General features: G+C 41.8%; 4 protein-coding genes across 11 annotated transcripts; 2 read left to right on the plus strand and 2 right to left on the minus strand.

Annotated features, from left to right (window-relative positions):
• Nucleotides 1-363: 363 nt before the first annotated feature.
• HERC2 (E3 ubiquitin-protein ligase HERC2) lies at nucleotides 364-16,642 on the minus strand. 2 transcript variants are annotated; one of them, XM_034338455.2, is made up of 12 exons: nucleotides 16,020-16,642; nucleotides 15,748-15,948; nucleotides 15,409-15,619; nucleotides 15,051-15,308; nucleotides 3,349-14,915; nucleotides 2,964-3,287; nucleotides 2,563-2,872; nucleotides 1,754-2,475; nucleotides 1,241-1,679; nucleotides 946-1,169; nucleotides 713-867; nucleotides 364-651 (listed from the first exon to the last, which is right to left on the minus strand). In XM_034338455.2, exons 1-12 carry the CDS (start codon nucleotides 16,210-16,212, stop codon nucleotides 418-420), a joined length of 14,838 nt encoding a protein of 4,945 aa, XP_034194346.2. In that variant the 5' UTR covers nucleotides 16,213-16,642; the 3' UTR covers nucleotides 364-417. The 2 variants fall into 2 exon arrangements, with proteins under 2 accessions (XP_034194346.2, XP_034194345.2); XM_034338454.2 differs by having other exon boundaries at nucleotides 2,955-3,287.
• Nucleotides 16,643-16,935: 293 nt separating this feature from the next.
• On the plus strand, nucleotides 16,936-19,223 carry LOC117610739 (xaa-Pro aminopeptidase 3). Of its 3 annotated transcripts, none has more exons than XM_034338477.2 (5): nucleotides 16,936-17,076; nucleotides 17,186-18,130; nucleotides 18,402-18,764; nucleotides 18,856-19,038; nucleotides 19,100-19,223. In XM_034338477.2, the coding sequence occupies exons 1-4, from the start codon at nucleotides 17,028-17,030 to the stop codon at nucleotides 19,020-19,022; spliced, it is 1,524 nt and encodes a 507-aa protein (XP_034194368.1). In that variant the 5' UTR covers nucleotides 16,936-17,027; the 3' UTR covers nucleotides 19,023-19,038; nucleotides 19,100-19,223. The 3 variants fall into 3 exon arrangements, with proteins under 3 accessions (XP_034194368.1, XP_076549350.1, XP_034194369.1); XM_076693235.1 differs by having other exon boundaries at nucleotides 17,186-17,341; nucleotides 17,993-18,130; nucleotides 18,856-19,223; XM_034338478.2 differs by having other exon boundaries at nucleotides 18,856-19,223.
• On the minus strand, nucleotides 18,773-22,161 carry Paics (PAICS bifunctional enzyme). 3 transcript variants are annotated; one of them, XR_013065225.1, is made up of 8 exons: nucleotides 21,885-21,921; nucleotides 21,073-21,396; nucleotides 20,646-20,989; nucleotides 20,280-20,555; nucleotides 19,761-19,905; nucleotides 19,506-19,681; nucleotides 19,359-19,428; nucleotides 18,773-19,326 (listed from the first exon to the last, which is right to left on the minus strand). XR_013065225.1 is itself a non-coding variant. In XM_034338494.2 (7 exons), exons 1-6 carry the CDS (start codon nucleotides 22,024-22,026, stop codon nucleotides 19,515-19,517), a joined length of 1,263 nt encoding a protein of 420 aa, XP_034194385.2. In that variant the 5' UTR covers nucleotides 22,027-22,161; the 3' UTR covers nucleotides 18,773-19,428; nucleotides 19,506-19,514. The 3 variants fall into 3 exon arrangements, 2 of the variants coding, with proteins under 2 accessions (XP_034194385.2, XP_034194384.2); XM_034338494.2 differs by lacking the exon at nucleotides 21,885-21,921 and adding an exon at nucleotides 22,020-22,161 and having other exon boundaries at nucleotides 18,773-19,428; XM_034338493.2 differs by having other exon boundaries at nucleotides 18,773-19,428.
• A 3-nt stretch (nucleotides 22,162-22,164) lies between these two features.
• Nucleotides 22,165-25,985, plus strand: LOC117610738 (amidophosphoribosyltransferase). 3 transcript variants are annotated; one of them, XM_034338475.2, is made up of 9 exons: nucleotides 22,165-22,305; nucleotides 22,405-22,766; nucleotides 23,603-23,810; nucleotides 23,880-24,172; nucleotides 24,247-24,496; nucleotides 24,571-24,807; nucleotides 24,895-25,022; nucleotides 25,093-25,314; nucleotides 25,395-25,985. In XM_034338475.2, the coding sequence occupies exons 3-9, from the start codon at nucleotides 23,615-23,617 to the stop codon at nucleotides 25,665-25,667; spliced, it is 1,599 nt and encodes a 532-aa protein (XP_034194366.1). In that variant the 5' UTR covers nucleotides 22,165-22,305; nucleotides 22,405-22,766; nucleotides 23,603-23,614; the 3' UTR covers nucleotides 25,668-25,985. The 3 variants fall into 3 exon arrangements, with proteins under 3 accessions (XP_034194366.1, XP_034194364.1, XP_034194365.1); XM_034338473.2 differs by having other exon boundaries at nucleotides 24,568-24,807; nucleotides 25,395-25,982; XM_034338474.2 differs by lacking the exons at nucleotides 22,165-22,305; nucleotides 22,405-22,766 and adding an exon at nucleotides 23,329-23,471 and having other exon boundaries at nucleotides 24,568-24,807; nucleotides 25,395-25,984.
• Nucleotides 25,986-26,085: the final 100 nt, after the last annotated feature.

Consider the following 26,085-nt stretch of genomic DNA (forward strand, 5'->3'; position numbering starts at 1 on the left):
ATTATTAAGCTTCATAAATAAGGTTGCTAAAGCTCATTGCTGATTTAATATTTAATATTGTACGTTGTTACTGTAGGAATTATACCTTAGTATATGTTTGCCTTTTAGATTTATAGATTTTGAAAAACGTCGAATACAAACTACAATTAGTTTTAGCGTTACTCGAAAGGGGAGTATACCATTTTACGAATAAAATTCGACACTTTTACGATCAAGCAATTACTGGACCGAAATTCCTTGCAAGAGCCAGAAGTACAAAAGAAATTAATTTTCCGCGTTTACTAAACTGATCCAAATTGCACGCATAAATGATTTGAAGGATGTTCGATAATGCGTGTACACGAATAATGCTAAAAAATACTTAAAAAAAAAGGTTCACGATAAAAAAACAGTAATTTGATCGTATGGAAGAGTTCGTTAAAGCGATGTGTACTCCTCGCTAGAAAGATTGTCCGTTTCTTCGGTGTCTGAATTGGTCGCAGCTTGTACCCTAGCGTATTCGTCAGTGTCGATACTTTTACAGAAATGTATCGCGTACTTTAGTTTTTGTCGCAATACCGGTTTACACGAATACCTTGGCATTTTCAAAAGGAAGAAGCACGTGTAACTTTCAGGCAGAAAGTGGTCTGGTGGATTATACTTGTCCAGTACCTATTAACGTATAAATAAAAAATAATCTTTCTTTTTTTCTCTCCCTTTAGAAATCACATACCTGTAACACAAAATCTCTTCCTCGAAAGTCAGCAATGGTGCGCGGTAATCGAGTTCTACCCCAGACGAATCGTAGAAAGAGGGACCTTTCTTGGTTAGAGAATTCTTCCATCACCTCCCAGAACCATTGAATCAGAGGCGAGGTCGCTTCGATACCTGATTAATCAGATTAATGAGAAAAGATTAATGGTGGTTAGATAGGCAGGGTCGTGTGTCCTCATATGTATCATTTACCTTTATAAGTTGCAACAGATTTTAATAAAGTAAGCGGTATATCTGGACTTCCGCAGACCATCGTCTCCAGTTCGGATCCGCTAAACAACGCCAGGAAAGGCACAGGTATAACTTTCGACATTCCTTCGCGTACAGCAGCTACCTGAGCATCAAACTCGTGTAGCCTATAATCCAATGCCAACTGAACGTACTCGTGCTTGTTTTCCGGCGTAATTTTCCGGTACCTGAAACAAACAATTGACGATGAGATCGAAGCAATTGAAATTGTGTGCAATTTACCTTTGAAGATACCTACCTACTGGATAAAGGTACATCATGCCCTACAGCCGACGGTGTGGAGAAAGGCATTTCAAGAGTCTGAAATACCTTTTCGTCGGGATCCATGTCTCGTATACACAATAATCCGGGAACATAATCTCTGTCGACTTCGGTCAAATCTGCCGGAGTTAATGGAATACCGGCGAGTTGTTTCCACAGAGGTTCCGCTAGATTCAGACTCAACGGGCTACCGGTTCTGATGGCTATGCCCATTAAGATTCCCAGAAATCGGAACATGTTCATGTGCAACGGTGAATCGGCGGCCGGGTTTAAGAGGAAACAATCTCTGTTGGTGCCGTTGTCGTCACGACCGTTCGGTGTCGGTATAAGTAACGGTAGGGAACCGTTTTGTAACTCGTCGCACATCTCTGCTATACTCTCGCTATATCCGCCGCCACAATCGTCTACGCTCTCTCCTGTAGAGACGCAGATAATCTCGTTAATTTTCTTCCGATCGACAATGTTTAAAAGATTGATTGTCAATGCTTACCGATGAATTTCACTTTCCATACTCTGTGGGGGAAGAAGAGAACGTCCTGCGTCAACAACGACATCTTTGAGACCATTTGACCAAAGACAGACTTCATGCCATCTGGCCCTGCAAATCCACCTTTGCCTCTGGCTCGTTTAACTTGTATCCGATTTAATTCAATCACCGGCCCGTGTTGGCGATCTCTGACCATCGTTGCTTGAACTACTTTACGGAAGGTTGCTTCTTTAATGCTGTACACTAATATCGGAGCCAGTTTACCAAGGCTGATGGGACCGGTGATTGGAAACATCGGTAAACACGGGCAAAGCAATTCGGCAAAGTGGTGAAGTAGCACCAATCGGTTGTGCAAGACAGGGAACGGAAGATCTTTCACAAGATCGTACTCCATCGGTGTGGTGGCAGGCATTCTGCTTTGAGTAGCCTTCATCGTACTCCAGGCTAAAGTGTGCGCGCTACCGCAGGCGACGCGAGTTATCTTTTTACCCTGTAACGCGTGAACCAGTCTCGGTCTTTGAAGAGCGCACGTCGTTCCATCGCCTAGCTGGCCTTCGTCGTTGTCGCCCCAGGTGAATACTTCCCCTTTGTCGGAACACGCTACGCAATGCAACGAGCCTGTCGCGATAGAGATGATCTTTTTCCCTTGAAGCGCAGCTACTTTCCGCGGTCTTCGCACGTGATCGTCCGTGCCGTGACCCAACCGATGGTAATCCCCTTTACCCCTGTTTACGTAAAACGGACGTAATACTCATTCAATATTCCAAGAGTATACTTATGAAAGAATATTTTCGAGAACAAGTCGGTCTTACCACGTGTATATAGCTCCTGATCTAGTCAAAGCGACAGAAAATTGGCTACCGCATTCAACTTTGATCACGCCAAGTCCAGCAAGAGAATCGATTTTCATTGGAACCTTGCAACCGTCGCTACCTCCTCTACCCAATTTCCCGTAGTCTCCGTCGCCCCAGCTCCAAACGTTGTCGTCGTCGGTGACGCAAAGGGTTTGCGCGTCTCCGCTTCCGCAAGCGACGTCGATTACTTTGTAATCTTGTAGAGCTTCGACCAACTTGGGCGTCAATTGATCTTCGCTATCTCCGTGGCCTAGACGTCCGTACCGACCTGCAACGCACGGTGATATTTTCTTCGAATTTTGTTTCCCTTCAAAAATACGCGCCGCGTATCGTATGTATGGTGACGCGACATTGGTAACCTTTTCCCCAGGTGTAGAGCCAACCGGCACTCGTGATCGCCGCGCTATGATGACCGCCGCAGGCTATATCGACAATTTCGGTCCCGAGTAATTCGTCGATCAATTTCGGTCGGTCGTACGACAATCTGTTTCCATGTCCTAGCTTCCCATCATCGCCCTCGCCCCAGGAGTACACGTGACCCTCGGAACTCAAAGCGAGACAATGTTTACCTCCTGAATTGACCGCTACCTTTTTCACGAATACGTGCTGTATGGACTCCAAAAGGGTTGGCACCATAACGGAATCCGTGCCACCGATACCCAGACGTCCAACTGCGCCGTATCCTATGTAGACGTAGATTTCACGTTAGAGGGAACAAGTTAAGTGGTAACGCGAAAGACTTACCGGTCGCGTAGACTTTTCCATCGGCAGTGACCGCGAATAGAGTTTGCTCTCCGCCGGTGAGCTGAACGGGTCGAAGTGCGGACAAGCTCTCGCAAAGAACGGGCAACTTTACCTTCGCGCCCTCGAGGCCACCCAGTTGACCGCGATGATTGTGACCCCAGCCGTATATCGCGCCGGATCCGTCCCACGATAACGTCCAATCTTCCGGTCTTCGATTCAACCACAGCAACAATTGTTCGTCGTGCTCTTGCTTGAACAGCTCGTGATTCTCGTGATCCTTCGTGTTCCCCTCGCCGTCCGTGATCATCTCGTTTATTCGTTTCGTAACTTCGAGGCAGAACGCCTTTGGGAACGGTGTTCGATTCACCAGAGACTTGGCTACTCGAGCGGAAAGGCAATACCTTCGGAACCAAGACCATTTGTGAATTTCCGAACAGCACTGCATCTCATCCAGCTCGAGGTCGCAGGCGAGTGCTACAAGAACCTTGAAGAAATCGCTGTGCATTAATTGCTTGCCACCGCGAACCAACGGATCTTCGTAGGCGTACTGTTTCAGTAGTGCCTGAGGCAGGGAACCGAGAAGAGAGGACAGAGCGATTTCTGGACGTATACCCGGTCCAGTCGTGTACACCACTTGCAGCTTCTTCAACGCCCACATTCGTTGCCGGGCAGACAAGACGCTCAGTTGACTGCACTGGGCCAAAGTGGCAGCGAGCCGAGTCGCTACGTTTCTATCCAAATTGATCAGACTATTGTCAAGAAGACATTCCGCAAGCACGATAGACGGTTGCGATAGAACCGCTCTATCTGAGACGAGTTCGTGAGGCGCGAGGGTTGCGAGTACAGGGTAAACGGTGAATCGCCATCCCCAACCGTTCACAGACCCGTCCGAGGAGAATCTCCATCTGAGTTCGTCGCCTGCAATTCGAATCTCAGCGGCCCATTCGCTCCATTTTCGACCGGATTTCACCGCCACCACTCGATTGTTCCCGTCCATGATTGTCAGAGGATCGTGTCTTCTTTCGGTGGAGCAATGCCGATCGAATTCGATTCTAAGCGCCTCCGCGCCAGGAATCTTCACGTGACCGGTCAACGTGGTGCCGTCTATGTACGGATGCGGGCTCTCCTGCACAACCGGTTGCGGCACGTTACTCCTGTTGTTCGAGTTCGCCACGGTGTCCTCGAGTTCCGTGATGCAAAGCTCCAACACCATGCTGCGGATCGTGGCGTTCGTTTTTGCTAAAGCGATCAGCACCGAAGATATAGTTTCCTTGGCTCCCTTGCATATTCGGTTCGCTACGGCCAGCTTCAGTAGATCGACCAACATTCTAGCGTTCTCTTCGGTCAACGTGCACGTAAAGTCGTCCAGATTGGAATTCGCGGCGACCGCTTCGCCGACTATTTGAGCGTTAGACGTAAGCGTAGCCGCGATCACGCTCATCGCGCTGGTGGACATTTTGGAGGCACGCGAAGATAAACTGGCCGAACTGGACATCGAGGGAAATACCGCCAACGGGTAGTCCTCGGATTCCGGGCTCGTCCTAGGACTAGCGGTGACTAAATTGACGAGGTCCGCTGCGTTCGCGGGTGCTTCTCCGCCTCCTTGCGCGCTGTCCCCTACGTTCTGATACACGTGACTGTGTCCTCCGGCGATGCTCGATGATCCGTCCGATACCGGTATCGCCGAATCGTTGATGGAACATCCGCTGCCACCGCCGGTCACACCGGCTGCGACGCCGACGCCTCCGCTAGCACCACCTCTGATACATCTGCCAGCTCCGTTTCCACCGCTGTTGTTATTGTTCGACGGTCTTAACGTAGAATGACTTTGCAATGCCGTTACCACGGCTATCCTTGCCTGTATTATACGAAGAGCGTTTATCACGTGTTGCAACGCTTGCTGTTTCGCGACATCGCTTTCCAACGATAGGATGATGCTCGAGAGGGAAGGCCTGTTAGCAGAGGTAGCAGCATCGGCATCGCCAACGTTACCGATAGCCGGAACGATGCTCTTCGAACACGACGGAATCGGTCCAGCGTTCGCTTCCGTCTCCATTTCCATCTCTCCTTCCGCTTCCACCTCCGTGTCCAGAATATTTTTGAACCTCAGCGATGCTTGACCGAGCGGATCCTTTGCTGTCGGAAAGGTAACCGGTTCTTGATTGTTAGCCGCTGGTTGGTCGGTCAAGACCCAGGCGATGCTGTGACTCGAGCCGCATGAAACTCGGTTCACTCTGGTGTCGTCGAGTTCGTGCACTAACGATGGTTTCTTGTTGACGATCGTCGATCCATTTCCCTGTTGTCCGTGATCGTTGTCGCCCCAAGCGTAAACCTGTCCCGCGTCCGTCACCGCTAAACAGTGGAGAGCACCGACGGCCACGTGAATCACCTTCTTGCCTCGAAGACCCTCGACCAGCGTAGGTTTCCTCACGTGATGATCGTTACCGTGACCGAGTCGGAAATAGTCTCCTTTGCCCCACGTCCAAACCTCGCCGTATTTGGTCAACGCGAGGGAGAACTGAGCACCGCATTCAATCTGTACTACCCCTAAACCGTTCAACCGATCGACCAATAAAGGCGTGTAACATCCGTCGCTACCTCCTCGACCGAGCTTACCAAAGTCCCCGTCGCCCCACGAATAAACCGAACCATCGGCGGTTAACGCCATTGTCTGAGCATCCCTGCTGCCACAAGCGACTTGTATCACCCTCTGGCCCACCAGAGATTGCACTAATTTTGGTTTCAGTTGGGTGCTGGTGTCGCCGTGGCCCAATCTTCCGTACTCGCCCAAGCCCCAAGTGTAAAGCTCCCCGCTGCTGGTTATAGCGGCCGAATGACCGGATCCACACGCGATATCACGGATTCTCTTCGACTTGAGCGATTCGATCAGTCTCGGTTTGTCCAGCGACAAGCAATTACCGTGGCCTAGTTTACCGTCTTCTCCTTCGCCCCATGAAAACACCCTGCCGTCCTGCGTAAGGGCCAACGCGTGCTTTCCACCTGAGTGCACCGCCACTTTCTTGATCACGTATTGACTCAAAAACGGAATGAGCTTTGGCTCGCATACGTTGCTATCGTCGCCGAGGCCCAGCCTACCGTTCGTACCTTCTCCGCAGGCGTATAATTTTCCTTCTTGACTGACTACGAAAAGAGTCTTACTACCCCCGGCTATGTGAACTGGCTTCAATTTTGAAAGAGCTTCGCTGTAAACGGGCAGCTTGATCTTTGATCCCTTCAAACCTCCAAGTTGATCCTTGTCGTTCAGTCCCCATACGTATACGGCCGAGTGTTGCGGCACCTCGGCTGCTCGTTGAGAGCTCATCTGCTCCTGAACGATCTCCCAGTCCGAAGCTAGAAACGATACCGACGTTGCCAGTTGATTTTCGAACAGCTTTTTCTTACCGACTATCTGAAGTCCGTGAATCTTGCAATCTATACCACCGTTCCGACACTGTTTTATCGAGATCTCGATACAAGGGTAATATTTCTTCACGTCCTGGAGCAACAGGACGCTGGTGTCGGTATGTCGTACGCTAATTATCGCCAATTCTACCAAACCGGTGAACGAGTCGCCAACGTTCACCGCTATCAACGACGGCATGTAACTACTGTCCTGCGGGTTCACGACGATCTTCAACGAATGCACCAGAATGCCCGGGAACATTTCCAATCGAATCCAGTGTTTACCCTGTAAACCACAACTCTGCCAGTACTGTCCGGACTCGTTGACCAGCCGCGTTGCCCAATTCTCACGCGAAGACACGCTCAAGGTCCTAATGCATTTGGACCAATCGTGTATCAAGGAGGTTTCCGTGAAGTCTTGCCGATGATATCTACCCGGTTTACCGGCGTACACCGCTGCCGAGCCAGGTTCCACGATTCGATTGAACCCGTGCCGATGGCAACGTTTCGTGTAAAAGCAATTCTCGCACAAGTTGTAACTCTCGCAGTACTTGCACTTGAACCGAGGTCCGGATATCGGTAGAAGATGGCAGGAATTGCAAGAGACCGAATGATGGCAGGAAGGTACTCTTTCCATTTCGATCGCGCAACCAGTCCAGCCGCTTTGTTGCGGAAAATCAACCGATACATCTTTCCCGTTGTTTATTATGCCGGTAACTACCCCGACGCTCTGATGATTCACCGATCCCCATTTGTACTTCGGCACCGTCACCGACGCTTTCACTCGAACCTTGTCGCCGATTTTCAGCGCTGCAGGACCCGGGGTCGCTGGCGGATGACCCAACAGTTCGATGTGAATGAATCTCACCCAGTACGTACCACCTTTCCGTTGCCAGGCGACTTGAACGTTCAAATCGTGCAATCCCTCCGGGTCGATTTTGATCACTTGACCAACGTCACCGTATTCCACTTCCTCGTAGCTCTTGCAACATCGTACCAACATCCCGGGAATCAGATTGTCACGCACGTAGATCGCGTACTCGTCGACCCAGAGAAAATCGGAACGTTTCATGTAATTTTGCGGCACGTTCGAGGAGACAGGGTCGTGGGTCGACGGGGAATCGTCGATGTTGTCGCTAGCCGAATCATCGGGATCCGACAAACCGTACACGCTGGACAACGTTTCGCTGTCGCTCAAGGCAGCGTCCGGATTTTCCAGCAACCACGCCACCACGCTTTCCGCCGTGATAAATCCTACCACGGTGCTGAGATTCTTGATCGCGAACTCTACGCTCTTCTTTGGAAAACCCATCTCTATAAGCTGAGCTACCAGTGGACTCGTAGGCGAAGGACTTTTTCTTCCGTTGCTTCTGCAATGTTTCTTTTGGCTCGACGTAAGTGATACTAAAGAACAATCGGACGCGGGGGAGTCCGGATCGGAAAACGGGCCCGTTCGTTGAATGGGAGAGTGTCTCAGTTCGGAGGCTAAATACTGAGAAACCGCTAACGCTGCTTCCTCTAATTCCTTCCGTTTAAATATCGGCTTTAACGGTTGCGGTCGCGTGGCTCGCATCAACATTTCTTGGAACAAGGTAACGCGTTTCGGCCGAGAAACATCCTTACCACCGACGCTGCTGTTACTGTCCTCGTCGTTCGCGTTGTAGCTATCACCGTCTCGTTGGATCACAGCCTCGCCAACCCGACGAATCGCCTCGCTGTTGTCGCTGATGTGAACACAACTAGATGCGCGGAATTCTCTCCCGTTGTCGCCGTCTCCACCTCCTGCGTCCTCGCCCTCGTCGTCGCCAACATCCTCGCCGTCGTTATCTTCCTCGTTATGATCGCCGTGATCGTGATCGTGATCGTGATCGTGATCGTGGTCGTGATCGTGATCCAGATCGTGATTGTGCTCCAGGTTTTCTAGATTATCGTGAACGTGATCCTCGAGAAGAACGGTAGCTCCGGGGACACCGACGTTGCTTTCGTCGCAGCAGCAGCCGATGTCATCGTTAACGTTACTAACGCCGTTACTCTTATTTATCACGTATCTCAACACTCTTCGAAGTTTCGATTGATGATCCAAGATTGCTTTGCCCGCGTTCAACGCGGCAAGCTGTTGCTGTTGACTGCGTAAGATGGACGCGTTTACGGTACCGGCTATCACAGGCATACCGTTCGGTCTCTTGTCCATTCCTTGATAACCCAGCAATAAATTGGCCCAAGTGGGTACGAAACAATCTGGCAAAGGCATCCGATCCAAACGAAACCTCTCACCGATACGTTTAATCGCGACGAAAGGAACCTTTCTGCGCGTGTCGTTCTCGTCGTGCATCTGTACGAGTATCTTCGAGTGTCTGGTGAATTTACATATCGTGCCAATTTGTCCGTCAACGTCGACCAAACCGCCGATCCTCGGTCTGTCGTCCAGACTTCCCACGACGATCAGAGCAGCCATCACGGTATCTTGTATATTCACACTATTCTCGCCTCCATTCTCGTTCACTTGTATGTGAAACAGTGGTCCGTCGCTCAATAGATCCGAGGCAAGCGACAACTTCGAAGCGAGGAACCCGTTCAAGCTGGCGTTCCACTTCGAAAGGGAATGCAAGTGTCGAATCAGGGAGACGAGCTCCTCCGCGACGGTGGAACTGTGAGAGGCGGTAAGAGATACGCGACATTTGTTCGAGTAAAGCTCCGACGAAGTGCCGAGATCGCAAGCAAGCGCGATGTGTCCAAGTATACGAAAGATTTTCTCCAATAACGGCGTCATGTTGGGATTGTCAGCGGACCAGGAGGGTAAAACTGCGGCCAACAAACGCACCGCCATTATCTGCTTCTCCAGGTTCGGATTCGCCTCCTCGGCAATGACGCTCAAGAGGAAATCGATCCACGCGTTGGTGCTCAAAGCCTTGCAGAGTTCCGTCGATTTCGCGATCGCTCGGAGCAAACCAAGGGTCGCCCAAGTTTCGTGATGTTCTCTGGCTAATTGCGAGTGGCTACTCAAATTGTATTTGTACGCGGAAGATATGATACCGCGTAAAACCGAAGCGAGTATCTTTATGGCGGAGGGGGATACTTTATCGGCTTCGATGCCGCAACAGAGCAGCGCAAGCCTGAGCACGGTGACGGAAGCGGACTTGAGACAAGTAGTCGGATGCACATCCGTGAAATCGTTCCTTTTTTCCGCTTTAGCGACAGCCCCGTCCAACGGAGAATCGACGTCGGTGTCGGTCTCGGGTGGTGTTGGTGGTTCCACAAGCTTCAAATCATACTTTCCCTCTTTGCCCATGCGATACGAGTTGGTGGTACCGTTGTCCCATTGCACTCGAATCCAGCCGTCCTCGCCAAGCTCTCCGATCACTTGACCCTCGCCCGGTGGCGGGCCGTCTTGATCGCCCCACTTCCAATCGACGCCACGAACCACCCTTGTTCCGGTTTTCATCAGAGCCGCCAGTTCCATACCGTTCAGCTGAACGCTCGCCGGTTTCGTCTTCTCCAAGCTGTCCTCGTATATGGCCGTAGTCGCCTCCTTTGCTTTCGATTCGTCCGCGAACGTGGACGGTCCGATTTGCCTGAGCAACGTCAGAATGCTCGACACGGTGCCGGAATTGATTAGCAAACCAATTTCGTTCGCGTGTTGATAATTCGATATCATGCCCAGTATCGTGAGCAAGAATCTTGCCCTGGGCAACTTCCGCAACCAGGTGTACGTACCCTGATTCAAGCTGCTTTTGTCGCTAACTTTCGGCTTGGTTGGCACTTCTGCCTGAACTACGAACGCTCGTAAAGCTTGAACCGCCCACGATGTAACCTCTGCTTCGGCTAAAATGATCTTCGACTTTTGATACGGTGTTATCGAACGAATATCTTGAAGGCAATGAATTATCCCGTCGGCTAGGAACTTATTCTCGTGAGACAAGCCGAGCCAACCGTTTAACAACGAATACTTGACCGACGTGATCAAACAGTCCTTCTTCAGCAACTGCTGCATCATAAGGATACCTTGTTCGCGTAATTTCGCACGTTGCATTTGACAGTACATGGCTCTGCGCAGAGTCTCGACGTCTCCACCGTCCTCTGTGATCACAAAATTAATGATATTCGTCATCAGTTCGTTCGAGTCGATGTTCAACGTTCGTTGCCTGATCCTTTCGGTTATCTTGCCGCACATTTTCTTCGCGTCCGACAGACTCTCGAATCTCGGCGAAGCCGGTGGCTTCGCTTCCTTCGGCGTCGTATCCCCGTCCGATTTACTCTTCATCTTTGCGTTCTGAATCGAAACGTTCACTATGTCCTCGGGTTTGCTCGGCGATTCTCTGTTCTTTCGAATGTCCCTGATCGTCGTCTGAACGGTCTTCTTGAATCTCGGCGTCGTGTGCAACAGTTTCAGATCACGTAACCCTTTGATCTCGTAACTGGTAGCCGAACGCACTTCGTGCAGAAGGAATCTGCATTTCTCTTGTGCCGGAGCGCAAACCTCCTTGTAACTTCTGTTCTGTTGCTGCCTGATCCTGATCAAGTTCCATTTGGTCTGATGAATCGCTCTGACCATATCGGCCAACGGCTTCGTTAGTCTAGCACCGTTATCGTTTCCGGTTTCCTGATCGATCAAGCTGATCGCCTGATTGCCTAAAGCGAGGTGTTTGATGATAACAGCCATTAAAAGTCTGCTAACTTCCTCGACCGGATGATCGCCGCAAAAATCTGTATGGGCTAAAAGATTATTGGCCTTCGAGTATTTCTCGACTAGAGTCAAAAAAGTTTGCACTTGTGCGTCGCTTCTGTTGTGAGTCTCCGCCAGGGCGCATATAAACGCGGTCACACGATCGTCCCATTCCTTTTGCGGCTCGTTCTTGCGATCGCGTACAGGAAGAAGCGGAGGCTCCGTCGGAGAGTTCGCCGCCGTCGACGTGTTGCTTCTCGCTTCGTCCTTTTCCTCCTCGTAAGGATTCGGCGGTTGTAAGATCTGTAAACCGCCTCGAAGAAAATTCCTGTTCAACCAAATCCCGGCCTCCTCTTCGGCCGTTTGTAAAGGTAAACTTTGTCGCATTCTGTGAGCGTGTAGTCCCAAGAGAAAAGCTAAAGCTCTCTCCGTGTCGAGTAAAGAAGAACATACGTCCGTAACGTCGATGGTAATTTCAGCGTTCTCGGGCTCCGAGTGACAATAATGACCGACGAAATAAGAATCCATCATTGTTCGCGCCAATTGACCACGGGGTGCGGTTATCTCGCCTGAACCGTCCCAGCTACCGGCAACGCTTCTTTGTAAACCCTCCAACGAATTCGACTTTCCCTCCAGACGAACATCTTGAACGTCGTACACGTTGTTGTTCACCACCACCCAAAGACCACCGTCGCGATTATGATTCTCCAAATCCGCCCAACGGATGACCGAAGGTTCGTCCGAGATCGAAACCTTATTACCGTGCTGCGGAGCTATAATTCCTGGCCAGGACAGATCGTCCATTTCGTTCTTCTCGATCGTTGGCACTAATTTGTTGAACTGATCTAACGCGTCCAACATCGGGGTCATTATTTCCATCCAATTCATGTTGAGCAACAACATTGGATGGTCCAGTTGCAACAAGATTAGACAAGTAACTAATTCCGGTAACAAAACGTTCGCGATGTCGCTCTTCAAGATGGTGCTGACGAAAACGAACCGCTTGATGCTGGTGTTTGCTAATTCGGCGGCTAGTGTCATCACCTCGATCACGTGAACAGAAATCTGTGAAATGTATTTCTTCAAGAGCGACTCCGCTCCGAGCATCTCCTGATCGCGTAAATTCTTCGTCTCAGACTCGTTGATGCACTCGTATACTTGAGCGATCAGCAACCGTTGAAATTTTAACAGAAGATTCAAGCTGGGATAACTATCTCTTCGTTGCGATTCCTCGCAATTACGATCCGACTGGTCAGCGGCCGCTAATCTTGATTGCGTTATGCAGGTACCATTTTTAATTAATTGTTTTATCAATTGTAACAACGATATGGTAGTGTGGTTCTTTTCTGAATTCAATTCCTTCGCTTGTTTCGTGTCGCTGGTTTTAGTTATAGTGAGAAATTCCTTTTCGTCCACGACATCGGTCGTCTCTGCTTTCACCGCCGTTTTCAGCGCTAATTCTAGACCACCGTCCGCCATTAAGCTGGAAACCAGTAAATCGGCCATAAACTGTTGACCGTTGCTGTTATTATTGTTATTGTTACTGTTACTGTTACCGTTGTTGTTGTTATTGTTGTTGTTGCTTGCATTTATTTGCTCCAAATTACCGTTCGCTTTCGATAAGAAATTCGACAGAGTCTTTGCGCGTTCGTTCGCTGTAGGCAATAAAATACTCCAACCGGTTTGTAAAACAGCTTGGGCCGCCTCTTGAATCGTTGCTAGAATTCCTATGCCGCTTGCAAGCGTGACGCATCGTTGCTTCAAAGAATTCAATAACGGACTGCCAGCCAGACCGATCGATTTACAGTCGATGTTGTGCGTTATCATAGTGTGCAATTGTAATCGGATCAAGTTCAACGTTGCGACGGCTAAACATTCGCGGTCTTGGGTAGGTGGTCGCACGCTTGGCAATCCTTCGCATGCCTTGCTCAACAGCGTGTCCAAAAGTCGAAAGGTGTCTTCGCAAATGTCCACGACGAATGCTACTCGGCTGGCAACCGACCAGGCCGATGTACACCATGCGAAACTTTGCGTTGGTCCGCAAGCTAGGCCGATCACGTTTTTACCGGACAGTGTCGGACAGAGTGTAGGCTCCGACACGACGGTGCCCAACGCTGGATCGATCTGACCATAATCGTTCCTACCCCATCCATAAACCAATTGATCCTCTGTCAATGCCAGTACGTGTAAGCTTCCGACGCACAGTTCCTTCACTTTTTTCCCTTTCAACGCTTCGATCGCTTTCGGATATCTTACATGCTCCTCGTTCCCGTGGCCCAAACGATACGCTTCTCCTTTTCCCCAAGTGTACACTTCTCCGTATGCAGTTAACGCTGCTGAAAATTGCCCGCCACAGTACACTTTAGCCACGTTTATGTCCAACAATTTATCGACTATCTTCGGTGTTTTCGATCCATCGCAGCCTCCTCTACCAAGCTTTCCGTAATCACCGTCGCCCCAGGAGAATACTATACCAGACGCGGTGACGCACAGTGTCTGAGAATCACCGCTACCACACGCCACGTATACAACCATGTGTCCGTTCAGGGCGCTTACCAACGTAGGTACCGTTACGTCGTCTGAATTTCCGTGGCCCAATCTGCCATAATTCCCTCGCCCCCAGGTGTACAATTCACCATTCGAGGTGAGAGCTGCCGAATAAGTACTCCCGCAAGCTATAAACGTGATGTTCTTGTCGACCAACGGCTCGATCAGTTTTGGCTCTTCGTACCACGTCCTATCTCCGTGTCCTAATCGACCACCGTCCCCGTTTCCCCACGAATACACGGAACTGTCTTGAGTCAGTGCTAAATAATGTTTACCATCTGGATGAGAGGCGATCATTATGACAGATTTATCCGAAAATCCGTACACTCTTTGAGGGTATTGAGTTTCCGACCCATAATACATCATGTACACATTTCCACTGGTGGAGAGAATCATTAGCGCTCTTTCGGTGCAGCATAGCTGTTTAATACCAAGTTCTGCGATAGCGTCGCAATAAAACGGAGACGATCCATTGCCACCGAATTTCACGCTGCCCCAAGCTAGAACTTCTTCAAGCGTTTGATTTTGATTTTTCAAGAACCTATCGGTTATGATCGGCGGTAAAAGAGGAGTAGCTAATCTGCTTAGATTGCACATTATAATCACTGCTGCTTTTCGTAAATCAACGGACGTCGAGTCATCCTCGGGTAGCCTTAGATACTTGAGTAAAACTTCGCAAGGACCTGGCGCCACGTTTACATCTGTTCGTCTTGATTTTAAGGCTGGAATAGCGTTCAATCTTCTAAGTAATGGAACCAATGGTGCCATGCTTCCAGGTGGCATAACACGATTATCTTGATGCTTATGTTTACCACTCAAATGAAGCAACAAGCAAACGGAATCCAGTAAACTTGACAGTGTAGCTCTCTGCGTTACCAATTCTAATAACAAGCAAAGAGCCGTGTGTTGATCGGCTAATGGGATAGGACACCATGATCTTCCGTTAACTATCTCTCTAAAAATCAAACAATTTTCATATTATTACATGTATTTTAACATTTGCAAAATCTGAATAAAAAATAAGAAACAAAACAAATTATTTAATATGAATAACAACTGATGAACTGATTAATATGTATACTGTAAATACCCTGTAACAACTTGTCTCAAAAATTTCGCTGATCGTTCAACTACTTCCAACCAAACTTGGGAAACGTTGTTTTCGTCAAAAAGCGTAGCCTCAGGCAATGACTGTAACGCTTCCAGTGATTCGGACAGAAGCTCGCTACAAAATTCTACATCTTCTCCGGATCTCCAAGCTCGTCGTAAGTATGCGAAGGAAAAATTTAATGCCGCACGAGAGCCTACTCGTGCTAAACCTAATGTTGCTTTCTCATTCGGTCTGATACTGAAATTGTTACACATATTTCATTTAAATTCATTCCAAATAAAGAATAATACATGCCGGATTTGCTCTATTATTTTCGTATTTAAGTTGTATACTGTACATTTTTTGCAATTTAGTAGCAGGTTTTAGCGCCGGTGGGATATCTTTAGCTTCCTGAGGTTCATGACGAGAAAGAGCTGTCAAGTATCGACGTGCTACGACTAAGCGTTGCCGTAATCGAGTAGCAGACAATGTACTATTTGCAACTTCATAACACAGTTTTCTTTGTTCCTTGATCAATAAATCAATACATGTTGTTAGATCAGAAATAGCTAAAAAATTTTTCAAATATTATACATCCTAGAATGCTCTTCAAGTGAAATATTTTCCACTTGATTATACAATATAAATATAATATCTCAAACGAAACATTGTTTTATATTAAAATAAAATTCTTTACATGGTTGAGGACCCCAAAGCCACGAATCTATCACTTGTTGGCTTGGCATACTTTTTTCTACATGCTTGTTTGCTCTTGCTGCTTCTTCCTCGTCTAATTTTTGGCAAGGTCCACAATTACAACCACGATGCGGACCGCAAATTCCATCGCAACACAGACAGGACAAAACCCTCATGTTACAATAATAATGACCACTTTCTCCTGAGTATCATATATTTTGTTAATTCAAATAATTAATTATAACTTGTTCATTATTAAAGCTCTTTTACTACCTTTTTTGGCTATTATACCAGCTGCATTAATTAGTCCATCACTGAAGGAACCTACAATTTCACCATCCTGTACCATTTCATTCCAAAGCTCTGCCAAACCATCCCGATAAAGTAAACGTTTCAGATCTGTTTTCAGCCATTTTGCATCCAAGCGGATCTCTGGCCTTATTACAATATCCAACTGAATGCTCATCTTGATTTTGTTACGTGTATCAAGCTTCTAGAAATATTTACTTTGAATCTACAAAATCTAAATATATAGTATTCTTTACTGTATCTTGCTTATTTTTTAATTGATAAAGGATATTGGTGATTCTCTTCAGTAATATTAAATTATTCCAGTTTCCTTTGTTGCAAATGCATTGTACTCTTCTTCATTTAATCAGAGGATTCAAATCCCAATTATACAAGAAGAAATCTAAATACAAAGTATTCTAATGTTTTTGAGAATTACTTATCACAGGTTAATGAAACTTCTTAAGTGAAATTTTTAGTGCTCTTCCTCTGGCACATTTGAAAATTTGCAACCTGTTCATTTTATTTCATGTCATTAAAAATTAATCATTATTCCGGAATATTTGCATAATTAGATCGCGTTAATTAACAAAACTGCAATTTATGATTATTTAAAATTGTCATTGTTCACTACTTTATGATTTTTACTTGTTATCGCTACATTTCATCGCGACGACCAAATTCAATTTTTCACGGAAAATCACGCAATGTTATACAGGCGGTTTATTGATCGTAAAAAAAGAACTTAAGCGATGGTCATGGATTTGCAGTATTTAGAAAAAACTAACACAAAACCCATCACTGATTTGTCGAAATAGATCATTGCCTTACTGTCAAATTACAAACAATGTATATACCGTACAGAGTTTATGGAACTACTGCAGAAATCAAGTCAGCACTGACCCAGCAGTGCCTAAAAGTGTCAATATTTTTAGTACTTTATTGAACGAAAATTTTGATACATATAAGAATTTTAATTAAGAGTAATTTATAATGTTTACGACTGTAAGAAATTCTCTTCTGCTACAAATTAAAAAATATGGTAAGAAATACAAATAAAAGTATCGATATGTAATAGGTTATATTTTTAAAAATGTACGAGATTAAAAATTCATTTTAAATACTACTTTGCTATTAATCATGATTTTTAGGACAACGAAGGTACATAAGATATTCATTAGATTCCTTTTCCAATAATTTAAATCGACGACAAGCTGAGGAATCGTCGACAATTGTCTGCCAATCATGTGGTCAACCAACAGCAATAACCCATCCTCATTTAATGAAGGAAGGAGAAGTTATACCAGGTATTCAACTGGATGAGTTCAAAAAGAGACGAGAAAAATTAACAAAGAGTATTGTTTCGCATGCTTCTATTGCAAATCTTAATGAACCACATATTGTAATTATCCCATCTTCATCTAAAGTATACATGTCTGGTAAAATACCATATGTTTTTCGCCAAAATACAGATTTTTTGTATCTCACTGGTTGTCAAGAACCAGACAGTATTTTGGTAATAATAGCAAAGAATGAAAATTTTATGACTACATTATTTGTGGCACCGCAAGATGAACATTCTGAATTGTGGGATGGTCCTAGAAGTGGGGTTGAAAGAGCACCTAAAATGTTTGGCATTGATTTAGCTCTACCAATAACTGAATTTGAACAATTTTTTGTCTCTTTTGTGAAGGAGAATAAAAAAAACACCATTTGGTATGATAATATTGACATAGTACAGTCAAATTTACACAGAAAATTATGTGAATTAGTTAAATTCACTAATAGTCAAAAGTTCATTTCTCCAACAAATATAATACATAAAATCAGATTAATTAAATCACAATCTGAAATAGACTTGATGAAAAAGAGCTGTGAAATTATTTCAGCTGCAATATCTAAAACAATAGAAGTTTCAAAACCAAAAATGAGCGAACACCATTTATTTGCAATTGTAGATTATGAAAGTCGTATGAATGGTGCAGAATTTTTAGCATATCCACCAGTTATTGCAGCAGGCAAAAATTCCAATGTCATCCACTATATTAGTAACAATCAAATCATTCAAAATGGAGAAATGGTTTTAATGGATGCTGGTTCGTTTAGTTATATATAACGCAGTTCACCAGAGTCCATAACTGCGACGCGCAGGTTGGAAGATGGTGGGGGAACGCAGCGAGCTCTCTGCTAATCGCTTTCCACTTCGTTTGGGAGTATCGCCAATCAGGGCGAAGATGCGTACTGGAGATGCGCAAAGAACGAAAACTGGTCTTTTCGCAGTTATGGACTCTGGTGAACTGCGGTATACATGCATGTTAATGTTGTTCTCATTTATTTCCAATTTGATTTTATTTCAAATTTTTGTAGGTTGTGAATATCATGGTTACTCATCAGATGTAACTAGAACATGGCCAATTAATGGCACTTTTACTCAAGAACAAAAAATTGTATACGATGTAGTATTGGATGTTCAAAAGACTTTAATTCGTCAATTGAAAGAATTTCCTTCATTAGATCAATTATATCATGATATGTGTTCCTTGCTAAGCAAAAGATTACAAGAAATTAGATTAATACCAAAAGATTTGAGTAGAACTGAGTTATTTTCTGCAGTTCATACTTATTGTCCTCACCATGTCAGTCACTACTTGGGAATGGACATACATGACACAGGAAAAATGTCTAGAAACTTGAAACTTCAGCCAGGAATGATAATTACGGTAGAACCTGGTACGACATATCGAATAACATTATTTATTCAAAAAATTATTCATTATTATTATTATTATTATTATAAATGTTCATTTTTTATCATTTACAGGTATATATATTAATCACAAAAATAAATTTGCTCCACCAGAGTTTTATGGTTTAGGTGTACGCATTGAGGATGATATTTTAATAACGGAAAATGGTCCAGTAATCTTAACAGAAACATGTCCAAAAGAGATTAATGAAATAGAAGCCTTAGCAAGTCAAAATTTATGATAACAGTTGTTATATAGTAAGTGTTCAGTTTTATAATGTTTTAGTTTATATACATTGTTTATTTCCTTTTATTTTAGAATAGAAAAATAGTATGCAAAATTGTGACATTCTTGCCCTACTCAAAGATTTGTTTAAATGGAAATATATGAATGTTATATACTTGTAACCAATAGAGAATAACTAGAAGAAACAATAACACGACATACACAAAAAGAGCTAACATGAACATTTATGTACGATATTAAATTCATTAGTTAATTCAATATTTGAATACGAAAATAAAAAATTTATACATCTATTCCACTACAAATGATATCAGTAAAAGAAAAAAGAAAATTCATTCGTCATTTGCGATTAGGTGTCGAAAGGTATTCGCCATGTATTATTTCTTAATCCGTATCAGCATCTGCGATCAAATATGCAACAGTTAGCATTTAAATTATAAAACTAACTTATGAAACTATATGAATATTAAATACGTACTTGAAAATTTTATATTTCAAGATTCCTTAGTTTACAATCTGCTTGTTTTAAAGCAATAAAATTCATTAACTGCTTTACTCGCAGATGTGCCCAAACGACATGATCGTGCAACGCATGAATTTGAGCGGCTGCAAGTGCTGCGCTTTCAGGATAAACGACTGTGGTACATCCGATTCCTACAAACAACAAGGATGTATTTAATTGTCTTATCATAGCATAAGCCAAAATTATGATCACGTATAATCCACAATTTACCTGAAGGAACATTAACAGACGACCACAGATCTTGTGCAATGTTTTCTGGTTTGAGAGGCGGGCAATTAATAACAGGCAAAGACGTGTTTCCAGAGAGTACTGGACCCAAACCGTTACTTCTCCCTGCTACAGCTATTAGCACCACCTAGGAAAAATAAGAAATACTCACGATAATGTAGAAATAAACAATATACGTTCGTTAATATCAACGGTTTTATCATTATGTTTTGCTGATTAATAACATATATATATGTGCGCATATATTGGCAATAATAAGTTCGAACATAATCGTCTGCATATTAAATATAGTGAATCATTATTACTACATATACATAGATGATATTTATATTCAAACGAAATGTAAATATGTTATATGTTTTTCTATTGCAAAATTAAAAATATTTTTTTAAATGCACACAAAATATAAAACAATTTACTTAAACAAGTAAAATCATACGAAAAAAAACAATATACAAATTTTTATAATCTACCAACTTTTTAAACAGATGATAAATGTACCTTTTTAAAACTACCTTCATACTCTGCAAGAATACGTAATACTTCTTGGGTACCCTTGTGCGCACTGCATACCCGAATTTTAACTTCTAAATACAACTGCTTTGCATATTTTGCTATTTGTGTACAGTGCTCATGATCAGAAGGTGATCCCATTAGGATAACAACAAGGCTGCTAGGTGGTGGAATAAGATAGTTCAGTTGATCTGCTATCCATTCAAAATTGTGTTTTACAGTATTTAAATCTTCCTCAGTTACAGTAGCTAAATTTCTATACACCTAACAAAACCACACACACACAAAAAGAATATATTAAGGTAAAATAATTACATGTATTATCTATTCTTATAAAATGATGGCATATTATACTTGTTTATCTTTCATCAGTCTTTTATCACCAGATGGCCAAAGTCTCCAAGAATCACTGTCAATTATATCTGCTACCATAATTTCACCGTTTACATTTATACCAAATTCTATTTTCATATCTATAAGAGCACACTGTCTAGTTAGCCATGCTCTTTCTAGAATTTCAAATACAGCAAGCGCAGTACGTTGCATAATGTCATATTCATCCTTTCCTATTACAAGACCATTTAACTTAAAACCAGCAGAAATAACTTCTTCTTCTGACCATTGAGGATCATGATTGCTATCATTTTTAAAGAATGTTTCTTGCAATGGTGGATTAAATCTGTATCCTTCAGAAACTCCTATGAAATAAAACAAATAAATTCATTTATGTTTTTTTTTTGTTTTTTTTTTTTTCAAATTTTTAGGACTACAATCTTTATACCTGTATGCCTTTTCAAAAAACTACCAGTTGCCAATCTTCTAGTAACCCATTCTATGGGAAGCATTTGACATTTATGTGCAATAAAAGTGGTTTCACTTGCTACTAGAACAAATGCAGTTTTTATTCCAGCTGCATTTAATAACTTGAAGACCTTGGCTGTTGTATCTGTACTAATTGCAGCTTTACCCTTCAAATCATGTGCTTTTACACCATCTCCAGCAGTAATACAATCTTTACTTTTTAAAAGACATAGGGTAGGATCATTTGAAATTTCAAAGACCTTTTTGGTTTTTCCTTCCATGATCAGCTTTCCGAGTGTATATTCTATTCGAATAAAAAATTATATGTCGAAGAAATGAAGCATTTATCATTGTTACAAAGAAAAACTCGGAAAATGCAAACGAATTGTACAAAAAAATGAAAAGCATAAAAAAACATCACATGCGTAACATTTATTTACGTGATGTTATTCTCCGGCATGTAACGTCAAAGTATATTGCTACATGTTTGTCAAAACAATTTCATAACAAATATTTGTATACAATTGCGTAAGAATTACTATTATTTTTTTTTATATATCTTATGTATTATAAATGCTTAATTTTAATTACGATATATCGTTTTCCTTGATCGATTAGAAGATCGGTACAGCGGAAAGATTTTAACAGAGTTTTATTGACCATCATCTCGAAAGGCTTTAGTGTATCTACGATTAACTGATAAGAATAGGAAGTTTTTAAAACAATCTTACATTTTCGTATAAGAAAAAAGTTATGGTATTAATTGTTTAGAGTATCATAAAATGCTATTACGGAAACCATTGATGTCATTCATAATATGTCACGGCACGAGGTATCATACTTTCAAGCACGTGTATAAATAAATGAAATATAACAGTACATAGTGAGTAATAATACAATATAATTAATCAAGTATTAGGTACTTACTACTCATGTTTCGTCTCTTCTGTTAACTTCTTGAATATCAGCTTCTCACTTGTGCGGGTCGGCTTTTTAGAGATCCCCACTTTAAACGTATTGCTCTATGTGATTGGCGTAAGTTTATAAATTATCTTTGTTTCGATTAAGTAATGAAACTGTCAACCACGTGTGTTGCACATAGAAAACTGCAAAAAAAGAACATAATAATAATAAAATACATTGATTCAAAGAACTTAAGGGAAATATTTGGAAAACTTTGATAAAATTCGACCGACTAATTTTCAAGATACAGGTATGTATGTATTTATAATGGTAAAAAAATACTTTGTTCAAACGTAAAAAAATGTTTTTTTATAAGCCAGTTGATTATTAAACTTATTATTTATTTCAGGTTCATAAACAATATAACACGTACATACATACAGTGGTGATAAAAATATTAACATTGATAGAATTAAAGATAGTTATCGTGTATTTTTGATCTATACGCGAATGCGTAATCGAATGGATCATAGTTGGCTTTTTTGTAAAACTTCGGTTATAACTATATTTACTATTTCGACGAGTATAAAAAAAAGCAATGAAGGAATTTAAAAGATAATAACTAAATGAGTTAGCCCCTCCAGTTATTAATAAGTTTTCATTGGTCTACATAGCCATTCGTGTTTCTGAAGCCAGTCGGGAGTTATATTTCATGCGGATCCCTTTCGAGCAGATAGAACATCACGAACGTTCAAACTTTTGACGCACGTGGTATGTACATACATATATACATAGTTCAAAACTTGTATTTTAAAATTATTTATTTGCATTAACCGGTATGAACTGCTACAGTTGTTATGATTAAATGCAGCTATTTTATAACAATTATAGAATCAAACGAATAAAGATGAAACGAATAAAATTTGCTTCCAAGGGGCAGTAGCTTCGAAAAATGTATACGCGATTTATATCTTAAAATATTTATAAAATCGTCAAATATAATATTCAACAAGTGGGTACAGTCATGGATATAAAAATCGCAACCGCGATACAATTAAAATTTTACGTTCTTTAATCGATTGGATATGGAGTAAATCGATAAAATCATTATGATATTCTCAATTCTTCTGTAGGAAAATTGTGATTTTAATAGTAAAAGTAGTTCAGATGTATTTCAAGTTTGAAAAAAGTTGTAAAAATAAAAAAATAGCTAAAAACTTGTTTTTGTTGTTTTCTGTTTACTCTGCATTATCATACAGTATCACACTGAATAATAAAATTAACTTGTAAGTATAAATATTTTCTATATATGGTAATATCAGCGTGGTACAATGATGAAATCTGTTGCGAAATACTGATTAAGCAAGTATATTGAAAAAAATATAGCAGTAATATTGAAAGCTCAGTTCTATCTGTCCATTAGGGGTCAATAGTTTATAGGGGCATTAATGATAATTCGGAAGGAATCTCAAGGGGGTCTGTTATATATTTTGCAATATAAGAAAAACAATGTTTTTTTTATGATAATATAGTATCATGACACTTTTAAGAATTTAATTTCAGAAACAAATATTGTTATTATTTAATATTGACTTGATATTTTTCAGAGTATAATTGAAATGTCTTGTAATATGCAAGCAGATTCATGTACTCAATCAGTGGCCATTAAAGGTAAAAGAGATAAAGGAGTACATAATGTAGAAAAGATCAACAGGGAATCAATTACTGGACTCACACACGAATGTGGAGTTTTTGGATGTATTGCTGCAGGTGATTGGCCATCTCAAATTGATGTAGCTCAAGTGGTTTGTTTAGGTAAGTATAAATGTAAGTTTACTACTGTTTAATTTGATTTAATTATTACTTATTATATATTTGACTCAGGTTTAGTGGCATTGCAACACAGGGGTCAAGAAAGTGCAGGTATTGTTACAAGCGAGGGTGTATGTTCAAAATCTTTTCATGTCCACAAGGGCATGGGAATGATTAATAACATTTTTAATGATGAAAACATGAAGAAACTGAGTGGAAATCTTGGAATTGGCCACACTAGATACAGTACAAGTGCAGCAAGCGAAGAAGTTAATTGTCAACCATTTGTGGTTCACACTGCACATGGAGCATTAGCAGTTGCTCACAATGGAGAGCTTGTAAATACAGAATCACTAAGAAAAATGGTAATGTTACATAGTAAAGATGAATACTTTTATACTCATATTTGTTGTTAATTATTTTTTATTTATCATGACAGGTGTTAGGACGTGGAGTTGGTTTATCAACTCATTCAGACTCTGAATTAATAACACAAGCTCTTTGTTTGAATCCCCCTGAAGGTGAAGTAAATGGGCCAGATTGGCCAGCGCGTATAAAACATCTTATGCAATTAGCACCATTATCATATTCATTAGTAATTATGCAAAGAGACACGATATATGGTGTACGAGACCCTTACGGAAATCGTCCTTTATGTCTTGGAAAAATTGTACCAATTGGTAACTTAGGTTGGTAATGAAATTTAATTTAATTTATAGATAACAATTCTAAATGATTGAATAAAATATGTTTATTGTAGCAGGAAGTGAATCAGATGATGATGATGATGAAGCTGAAGGTTGGGTTATTTCATCTGAATCGTGTGGATTTCTAAGTATTGGAGCACGATACGTGCGTGAAGTATTTCCTGGAGAAATTGTAGAATTGACACGGGAGGGTATTAAAACTATTGATATTGTCGAAAGACCGGACAAAAAGCCTCAGGCCTTTTGTATCTTTGAATATGTTTACTTTGCACGTAGCGATAGTATTTTTGAAGGTAGATTGTAATAATTAATTCTACTTCATTACAAAGTAAATTAACGTATATAAAGGAGTAATTATGACAATTCATTTCATTCTATAGGGCAAATGGTTTATTCTGTTCGCATGCAATGTGGACGTGAACTTGCTCTGGAATCGCCGGTAGAAGCAGATATAGTTAGTTCAGTACCTGAATCTGGAACTGCGGCAGCACATGGCTATGCTAGACAGGTAAAAACATTTATTAAATATTTTATTATCGAATGTTGTATAACTATATATAATTTTTTAACTATTACAGTCCCAAATACCTTTTGCGGAAGTATTATGTAAAAACAGATACGTTGGTAGAACATTTATTCAACCTAGTACGCGACTCAGACAACTTGGCGTAGCAAAAAAGTTTGGAGCTTTGTCAGAAAATGTGAAAGGGAGAAAATTAATTCTAATTGATGATTCAATTGTTAGAGGGAATACCATTGGACCTATAATTAAATTACTTCGTGATGCAGGAGCAAGGGAAGTGAGTTACCTGTATCATATGTTTATGTATGTCTATTATACAATAAAAGAACAATTCATATTTAAATTATATGTTTGTAGGTTCACATCAGAATAGCTTCACCTCCATTAAAATATCCTTGTTATATGGGAATCAATATACCAACGAGAGAAGAATTAATTGCTAATAAATTAGATAGTGTGAAACTAGCAAAACACGTCGGAGCTGATAGTTTAACATACCTTTCTGTAGATGGACTGGTAAAAGCTGTAAGATTTCGTATGGACAATCGTGAAAGCAGTTACATTGGACACTGTACTGCTTGTTTGACTGGAGAGTATCCTGATGAACTTCCTGGTGATTTAGATTGGTGAAGCAAATAAACAGTTTAGGAATACATAGATAGCAAACTAAACATTGTTGAAATGCGTATGTCTGCAATGGAACAAGTTCGCATCAGATTTCTTAAATAAAATTATCTTGATGCGATTTAAAATCTATTTATGTACATCAACTATTGATGAAAAATTAGAGTCATTCTAAAATTTTGACAAATAGTTCTGTTTCAGTATTGCAAAACTAATTTAAACAAAATACATATAAGGGTAGTAAGTCTTTAAGATCTTTAAGATCTGATAAAATTGTTTTATATCAATTTTTAATGTAATTAAGAAAATTTCATTAAGAGAAATGTATACGACTTAAGAGTCATAAATGTTATTCATTTTATCATTAATTATGCTCAACAATGATCATAGTACAAGAAAATGTAATATTTTATACTTTTGTTTT

Source organism: Osmia lignaria, chromosome 3 (assembly GCF_051020975.1).
Source record: "Osmia lignaria lignaria isolate PbOS001 chromosome 3, iyOsmLign1, whole genome shotgun sequence".
Classification (NCBI taxonomy): Eukaryota; Metazoa; Arthropoda; class Insecta; order Hymenoptera; family Megachilidae; genus Osmia; species Osmia lignaria.